Source organism: Macrosteles quadrilineatus, unplaced genomic scaffold, assembly GCF_028750875.1.
Source record: "Macrosteles quadrilineatus isolate MER2022 unplaced genomic scaffold, UCM_ALF_1.0 Scaffold_1__1_contigs__length_201487025, whole genome shotgun sequence".
Taxonomy (NCBI): Eukaryota; Metazoa; Arthropoda; class Insecta; order Hemiptera; family Cicadellidae; genus Macrosteles; species Macrosteles quadrilineatus.
In genome coordinates this window covers 126,619,135-126,628,780 of record NW_026542594.1, presented here as the reverse complement: position 1 = coordinate 126,628,780, position 9,646 = coordinate 126,619,135, and the positions used below count along the sequence as shown (strand labels likewise).

General features: G+C 33.0%; 1 protein-coding gene across 1 annotated transcript in view; it reads right to left on the bottom strand.

The window, feature by feature from the left end:
• Window positions 1-2,227: 2,227 nt before the first annotated feature.
• The window catches only part of LOC128984518 (carboxypeptidase D-like), a 79,261-nt gene continuing 71,842 nt past the window's right edge, over window positions 2,228-9,646 (bottom strand). Inside the window, exons 20-24 of the mRNA XM_054403852.1 lie at window positions 9,137-9,284; window positions 6,406-6,516; window positions 5,272-5,424; window positions 4,244-4,399; window positions 2,228-2,518 (exon numbers count right to left, since the gene is read on the bottom strand). Coding sequence (XP_054259827.1) covers window positions 2,400-2,518; window positions 4,244-4,399; window positions 5,272-5,424; window positions 6,406-6,516; window positions 9,137-9,284 — 687 coding nt within the window. The 3' untranslated portion in view covers window positions 2,228-2,399. The remainder of the gene's footprint in view (window positions 2,519-4,243; window positions 4,400-5,271; window positions 5,425-6,405; window positions 6,517-9,136; window positions 9,285-9,646) is intronic.

The window sequence follows — 9,646 nt, the reverse complement described above, 5'->3', positions numbered from 1 at the left end:
GACTTAAGGTATATTACAGAGATTAAGGAGGACATGAGAAGGTTGAAAATGTCATTAGAAGATTTGGAAAACAAGTCAGAGGCGCTTGCAGTACTCAAAGACAAAAATATCATCCTGCCAAAAGGAGCAAACAATCAGAGACAAGGAAGAGTGGTTTCGGAAGAAGAAAGAAAACAACGGTCGGAAAGAATGAAGAAGTATTGGGCGGACAAGAAGAAGAGACAGAATTTAAAAAGAATCTAACCATTATATTGACTTAAGTGGTCCAATGCTGGCCATACAATAATAATAATAAACTTTTGATTATCTGACCTAAACCAGTAATAAGGCTCCTCGGCCACAATACAATTTTGGCCGTCCGACAGGGACAACCACATTCCAATAGTGAACCATTAGATGTTATGAGCGCTTGCCCACACACCGATAGACAAACGAAAATGACAAACTGTCAGCCAGCAGTCGTCGACTGCCAATGTGATCAACGACTGTCGCACAACTATTTGGAACACGTGGCTAAATGGGGGCTGGCCCACACCCACACAGCAATTATTTTGGTGAATGCCATCCGTTCTCCCCATTAGTCCTAGTTCTCGCTGTGCCTTCTCGATGTGCACTACACATATACTGCTTTTGTATTTTTGGAATCAATTGAATAGTGATCTTTGTGAGTTTATAATGGCATCAAATGAATTATTATTGATAATTATATTTTGATTTAATTAGCAAAACCAGATCTGTGGAACAAAACATTAGACGATTATAAGGACAGGAATAAAACAAAACTTGATTAATTGGATGAATCCAGCACTTTCCCTTAATCCTACACCACATAATTCGGCGCCACAGCAGCAACATTGCGACAACATGTTTGGGGTTCATTGTTTTACTATTTTGACAGCTAAAGTGACCACTGTTATGATAGTTGCACAACACATACATTCACTCACTCGTCCACGACTACCAAGCAACTGCTAGTTTACTCAACTACTGCTAGTTGTGTGAGCAAGGACCGCACCAGCGATATAAATATCGGACAATATAAATATTGGATGATATAAATATCGGACAACACAGTGTCAGGCGATCAAAATCGTATTGTCAGTGAGGGGCCTAACAAGGTCAAAAGAGCCGAAAGGTCAGATGACATAGAAAATAATAACCCAATGTAAAAATGTAAAAAAACCCTAAATGAAATTTATGAAATGAATTTCTTCCATATCAAAACTGTTCAAGTTTGTTTTGGATTAAAACCACTAACTTTTTCCATTGTAAAACATCATCACAAATTTCTTAAAAATTTATCAACAAAGTAAATATACCATTACTGTAATTTCTAACTGTAAATATTAGATAAAACAAAACTATAAATGCCCATTATGCCTAAAAGCATGGCACATATCTTTAGAGTACAGACAGGAGCGGCACACTACAATTTCCCATCGTCCCAAGGTGGGTCAGATAAAACCAAAGGATAAGACACAATGTAGTTGGGAAATGTGAATCTGAGATCAAATAATTAACATAGCATTGACACGGATTGGTTAATATTTGAACCCCTTGAAAACGTCAATGTTCTGTTTCATAAGTTTTATTTGTCTTCAGTCATAACATAATCAAAAATAATGAATGCGGTTACAACTCAAACATCGTTTAAAGTCTAAGAAGATCTTAAACTTGTTAGAATTACAAAACAGAATCAGTGAGCATAATCAGTGGTGATACTATAATGTCCAAGGACTAACTGTTACTAACTGTTGTCGTACCCTGTTACAAAGCACAAAAAAAGTTAATACTGCAGTTTTAAATAAATAAGGGATTTATGCTAAAAAATGTAAACTGCCACACAAAAAAAGTCTCATCTTAAATTAATTAATTTTACAGCTGCCAAAATGTATAGAGGCTACGAAATATTTCTATATAGTTTAGTTATTGATTTCTGAGTACAGTAGCTTGTTTGGATACATGCTTTACCAGTTTCAAAAATATTATCCATCGTATGGCTGATCATAAAATATACCTAGGTCCATTTAGATAGGGGATTTTTTACATATAGATATAACACAATATTCTGTACAAAAACATGCTTAAAATCAGTTTACTAGGAACACTATCTAAAACAATAATTTAACCTACCTGGCTTATAAATAGCTAAACAAATGTTTTGAAAGAGATCCTTACTCATGAAATCTTTATGGTTCAGGATTTAAAAACTCTATCCAGACAACATCACAAAACCATCTAATACATTTCACTATTTACATCAGTATTTTACACATTTAAAACATATGTTAAAACTTACAGATGCTGCAATAGAAATCAAGTTAAATGCTAATTCTGTAAAATAATTTTGATGTGTTAGAATTAACCAGAGTTAGCAAGTCTGGTTCTGGTTCTGTGGTTTACCTCTTCATTGAGTCTATAACCATCAGATCTTCTTCAGAATCACCACTGTCGTCGTATTCTATGTCGCTATCATCATGGTAAGCGTGTGTTACCAGTTTTTTGTTTTCTTCTGGATCTACAAAGGAGTTAAAAGTTAGTGTAAGTTGTAGTGATGTGTCAAAACTGAATCTCAAATCTCAAAACCATCAAAACTTTGGAAAAGTTTTGGTTTCAACATTCGATCTGCGAGTTTCAAGATTCAAATGTTTTGAAATTAAAAGATAGATTTTGGAAGTTCTGGTTTTGAAATTGCACCAATTGCACTCAAGCTGACAGCAGAGGAGCAAACAAATCATCAGTAACACTGATATAACAAGTAATATAGAGTATAAACTGCAATAGGTATCAATCCATATCATAAATAAATATTAATACAGGAACAACTTACTTCCCATAAAGTTTCTTATCGGTACAAACTAAATAAATGATTTTTAGGTTTATTTTATTAGCCATATATTCAAACTAGTAGTATGTCAGGGTCCAATTTCTTTCAGTTCTGATTGGATAATAAACATTTTATTTTTATTATTACCTTTATTTTTTTTGGAGCCTTGAGTGAGCAAATAAAAAAGTTTCGCATATCAGTTTTGAAATTTGAGATTCGGGATTCGATTTTTTAAATTTTGGTTTTGGTTTTGAGACTTGAAATTCCTGTTTTCGACCATCACTGGTAAGTTGAGAAACATTTCACAAAAACAGAAAAGTTTATGATCTTAAATAGTTGGTTACTGTTCTCAAAACCTTTTAGTACTGGGCCTCGGGTTGCCAGGAAAAGAAAAATTCCCCCACGAGGAAGGAGGGAGGGAACGCAATTATCTCTTGGACCCATTGCGTCACATGCAAACCACGGCCTGCCTCAAAATACCGAATTAATTGGGACAGTACCCCATTCAGATAATCAAAAATTCAAATAATTGCATTTTTAATAAACTTCAGAGTCTATTAAAGAAAATAGGCCAAGTCATGCCAAGCTTTTACTATTGCGATCACAGAACATGTCTGCGATGATTTTGCAATTGGAAAATTTACGCTTACGCAGCCACAATCACGGAGTACACTATGATTTTTCGTGACTACGGGAGATGATGACGGTGTCAGCACGACCTTGGGATATATTTAACATTTTGCCATGATCGCGAAAAACGATGAAGGTGTTACCATGACTGCGGTAAACGATGATGGTGTCTAAACGACCGTGGGGGATATATTTATCATTTTGCCGCAAAAAAACTATGACGATTTTTCTGTGACCGCAGGAGTCGATGATGGTGTCAACACAGCCGTGGGATATATTTATCATTTTGCCTCGATCGCAAAAAACGATGATCATGTTTCCGTGAGCGCGGGAGATGATAATGGTGACAACCCGATGGCTTCTGCTTTCTTTAATATAACGATCATTACTGTGGTTTTTAATTTTTAAATTATTTCAGTAAGCAATTTGGATTATTGGCGATTCGGATGGTTGGAATTTGGATGATTGGAGTTCTACTGTACTTGGACGAGGTCTGAGGTGTAGAAAAAAATACTTTGAAATATTAATGTTATCAATTATCGAGTTTAAGATTAAACATCTATGGTTAGGAATCTTATAAAACATTAAGATAAGTCAAATCATTCTCATTAGTAAACATAGTGATCATGGCCTATTTCATCCTTTGTCCACTGCTAAGATTGCAATCCTGACACTAATTACCAACTAGCCTATTATTTAAAATTGAGGAACAACAATTCAAATTCAAATAAAAATTTAACGCAGCATTTTTTTTTGTTTTGACTTTGTTATACAGCAGTTTCTTACCTTTCAAAGGAGATCGGAACAACTCCTTTTCTTCTTCATCATCAAAAAATGATGTTTTCTGAGGTAGTAAAGAAAATCCATCATCCATACGTTTTCTCTTCTTACAGATCAAGTAACAGCCCAAGAAAAGTCCGAGGAACATCATGCCGACCACTCCTAAAACAAATCAAAAATACAACAATTAGTATACATGTACAATTATTTCATATAAGAAATTATAACAAGTTGGTCTGGGTAAGATCATGACAATTGCGAAATAATCAAAATTTGAAAATACAGTCAAGAAAATTTCTTACTCTTAAAATAAGTTAAAATCTCAAACTCTTAATGGGAGTTTCAAGAGTGTTAAGAGTTTAAGTGCTATCTCTTGAAATTTTCATGAAGTATTTTAACAAGATTTGAAACACATTACAATAATGTAGTTTTGGTTTCTAACACACTTTAAATTTAGATGGTGGTCAAAATGTAATTGAAACTGCCTGCTGTAACTGCCACGCCATTTCTGTTAGTGGTCTTTAGCGTTGATACACATAATCCAAGAGTATGAAATAGAAACTTTCCCCAAAAAAAATTAGTTAATAATAAGTTTTATTCACAAAATATTTATCTGGAGAGATAGCTCCCTGAATACTGTTCCAAGTGCATTAAAATAAAAAAAATAAAAAATACCAAGCTTTAAAATGTTAAAGTCACTGATAATATAGCTACTTATTATTTCCAAGAGCGCATATTCTAAAACCTTCACTTTACCAAGTTGTTCATTTTCCAAGGCCTGCTCCAAAAAGTGAAGATTAAGTGTTTGGGATTGTGATTTTAGATGGTTTTTCAATAGCTTGAAAGTGTGATGTATTTCAAAATAAGAGTTCTGATCACTTGGAATCATATTTTGTTGGAATTCATTTACTTGGCAACAAAATAACTTGGAACAACGGTATGATTATGTTTGGATGACGATCATTCATAGTTTGCTTGATATTCCTCACACATAAAAACCAAGATGATACGTAAATGTGAAATCAAACACACACCTGACAAAAATATGAACACCAGCCGAGGAAGCCCCATGACGCTCTGGTCCTTGGACAGCCTGAAGACTACCTTCTGAGCCTTCTGATGAACTACTCTGACTAGCTTAGTGACCAAGTTGAACCCTTCAGTTGTAGCATTGACAACGTACTCTCCTGGAAAAAGAAACATAGGAGACGTTAGGAAAAATGTTCAAGAATTCTTAAATTTGAATAAAAAAAACCTCAACTGCCATAGGCTTTAATCTGTCGCAGAGATATAAAGACACTGAAGTAACATTACCGTATGTGTTATATGATCAAGCCAGTTGTGACTGTAGTGGTAAGAAAGTGAAGATGGCCGGAACCGAACCAGCAATGTCGTCACCCAAGACGCTAGTATTGAGATAATTGAAAATACTAAACCATAAGCTCTACAGATCCTTACGTATGGTAACTAGAAATAGTGCTGATCTTGGTACCCCAAGACGTAGGCTGTCAAAGTCTCTAATTGTTTTCCGGTAGTTGGTTTGAATATATCCATCAAGTTACCAGAGACCCTCTAAAATCTTTCCCAAAAGGTTCTTTCATGAGAAAAATTACAGTTTATTATAGGCTAAAAATATTCACTACTTAGTGGGGAAGTTCTATGGCTTTATGAAAGACTTTCATAACAACCTCAACCTATCATTTTTATTTTGACAAAGCCTATGTTTTGTGCGCTAAGTGACTGCATAAACTACATGATATAGTTAAATTTGTTCAATTATTAACCTATTGTTTGGAAAAATAAATAGATTGCTAAAGGATAACTTAGGAGCTGAGGGAAAGTTAAACAATATAACCTGAGATATACGTCTATTTACGGTATGTCATTCAACTTAAGGAATTTTATTTGTTTACAAATCTTATTATAGGAGTCTTGCAAAATCATGCCTTTGATAGTACATTGTGATATACTCTTTACAAACAAAAATGTATTGTTCTGTCATAAACACATTGATGTGAAAAAATCTCAGATCTCAATTTTTATTTAAAGGTGATATCATACAACAGTCAACAGTTGAATTTACAAAACTTATATGTAAGCTTACTTAATTACGGTATCTATTGTTTGTTCAGTAATCAATGAATTAATCCTAACATCCTAACATTTACCTGGAGGAAGAGGTATCCAGAATTTGCCATCAACATCGGTGTTTTCAGTGAAGTTAGCAACCTTGACTAAGGCTCTTGAAACAGGATGATTTTCAAGGTCAATGACATAACCTAGAAAACCAAAGAAGCAGTTGTTAGACCCTTTTATTTTATTTATTTGTTTATTTATTTATTTACAGAATGCCATTACATCACAAAATGATAGGACATTTGTCAATTACATTATAATACTTAAAGCTAAATAATAATATTCAATTTAAAACAAAATAATTGTAATACTTAACATCCTACCAATTTCCACTTAAAAATTCATTTAAAGAACAAAATGTTTTGGTTAGCAACCAGTTTTTACATTCTTTTTAAAATTTATTTGGATTGGTAATGTTTTTTAAATTATCAGGAACTAAGTTGTACAATTTTGGTCCAATATATTGAGGTGATGCTTCAAATAGTGATAATCTATGGCTAGTGGGCTTAATTAGGTTCTTATGTCTAGTGTTATACTTATGGTTTGTGTGACTCTCCCTGAAAATGGACAAATTGTTGAAAACCCAAAATAATGCTTCTAAAATATATAGGTCGTAAAATGTTAAAACCTGAAAAGCCTGAAAGATAGTTTTACATGGACTTCTTCGGAGTACTTTAGCAATAATTCTAAGTGCCTTCTTTTGGAGCCTAAAAATCTTTTTACTATGGCAAGAATTTCCCCACACAAGAATTCCGTATGAGATTAAAGATGAAAAATATGAGTGATAAACTGTTAATTGAGTTTTAGTGTCAGTGACTTGAGAAATTGTTCTGAGAGAAAAAATTGCTGAAGAAAGTTTTTTTGTAATTTGTTAATGTGAGGAAGCCAGTCAAGATTTTCGTTTATATGAATACCCAAAAAATTGACTGTCACCTCAGACACTAACTGAGAATTTGGAAAAGTGATTTGTTTTAAACTATTTCTATGATCTGATCGACAAGTATCTTAACATTATTTTTATAAAATTGTTTCAAATTATGTTATCTTCTTTTGAACTAAACAACTTTTTATGGGCTACAGATGTAAGTTACATGAAAACCCCCTTTTGCTGTCCTAGGATTTATGCAATGAATAATAATATATACCTTCTTATCGTAAATGTCCAATTTTGTCACAGTTGATTAATATTGGAACATTATAACTCCTCTTTTGAATTCGGTTATCAAAACCAAAAACACATGTCATCAAAACTATTCAGAGTTTATAAATGATATTTCTAAAGACATGTGTTAAACATAATGATAGGTTTTTACATCCAGAATTGAAAAGCCTAATGACTCATTGAAATTAGTGATCTCTGATCTGAGATAAACAGGATTGACAACACAGTATTTATATTTATGTTACTTTATTATAGTTATTACAAATACATGTAGGCTACTGTATCAAGAATCAATTATAATACTGTACACATTAAATGAGTGGATTATAAAAAAACTAATTTTAGTATAATAGCAGCTGAACCCTCACAAAAAACAAATATTAACAACATAAATAAAAACACAAACCATTGATATGAAATCAAATTTCCAAGTAAAGCTAGTAAAGAAAGCCTCTAGAATCAGCGTGTTACAGTTAATTTATTATAGTCAGCAAACTATAATACATCATTTGAAATGATCATGGTTAGTTTACATAGAAAACATGTTTTGACAGGTTAAGTTGAAAAATACTTGAGTATTTTTTCATGCTCAGTTATAAGCAACATAGGTTTATTCTGTTTGACTTCTGACAAGAATAATGTTATTTATTGGATAGTGTTACCTTGGAAGTATCCAACAATACTCATTTAGAGAAGAACAATAAAAATAATTCTAAAAATTGAATGCAAGACAGTTTTAAACCGTAGAAATATTTCACAGATTTGATTATTAATCATTGGAAACAAATCATTAAATAATTTTAAATTATGATAAGAAAGTCCATAACATTTGACCCAAACTATTAGGAACAACCTTAATTCGTAATTGAAAGTTCGCGATTCCCGATGGTATACTATTTATTTAACACAGTACAAATTATGTATCTCATTCATCTAACTCCCACAAGTTGTGTATTAATGACTTTTTTTAAATAAAGTTCTGCTTGTTTACCTAAAGCTGGGTTTTCCTAAGGGCGGAAGCGGAGAGCAGAGAGAGGAACGGGGAGAGCGGAAAAGAGATTTACATGGTGTTCCGCTCTACTTCTAGGAAAACAGTAACATTAAATTACCTCAGACAAGTGGAGTCCGCTCTCCGCGGTCCTCTTCCCGGTCTCCACTTCCGCGCCTAGGAAAACCCGGCTTAAGAAAACTAAGGTCAGGGGCTAATTGATACAAAAAAGATGCCGTGACATATTGTTATTTCTTATAGGTATTCTAAGATTTCTTCAGAGAGTATGATATGGAATTCCTGCTCTCTAGGAAGAATGAAGAAGTCCTAACATTAACATGAATAAAGCATTACATGTATCCTTACAAAAAGCGATAAATAACGTTTCTTTGTTATTTTGGATCTCAGTGTTTTGATATAGGTTGTTTCCGGGTGTTTTTGTTATGAGTTTCATTTAATTTTATGGTTCTACTAGGACAAAATATAAGTGTTTTATTGTGTTACCTTTGTGTATCAATGAACCACATGGCTCTCTCTTAAAATAGAAATAACGATTTTTTCTAAATAATGATTTCACAAGGTAGTTTTATCCCATAGAATATCAACAACTCACCTGATATGCCAGAAACCTTATCAGGAGTAAGGATTTCAGCAGTGTAAGCATCGATGGGCAAAGTCTTCATGACCACAACATAATCCAGCATGACACCAGGTTCGATCCTCACATCTAGTGTTGTAACTTCATGGTGCTTGCATGTAAACTAATACAGGAAATAATATAAGTTAATCTATAATTTCTTTTATTTGGAAACTTATCTAGGCTACTCTATCGATACAGGTTAAATTTTAAATGAGTTCCCGTCATTTTTTTCTAAATTTCTTATTTATTTTAACTCCAAACTGTTGCTAATACTTGTTGACTAGCTTATACTTCATTTAAACATTGTTCACATTTTTAGATGCTATTATGATCCACTGCATTGGAGTTTAACTAATTTATTTTAATGCAAAAGAAGAGAGTGACACAAAGTTTCAATATAAATTTTCTGTGAAAAACATAGCCTTACCTACTAGACTATATCTTGACTAGTTTTGAGGTATCAATTCTCAGCAGTTACGTAGA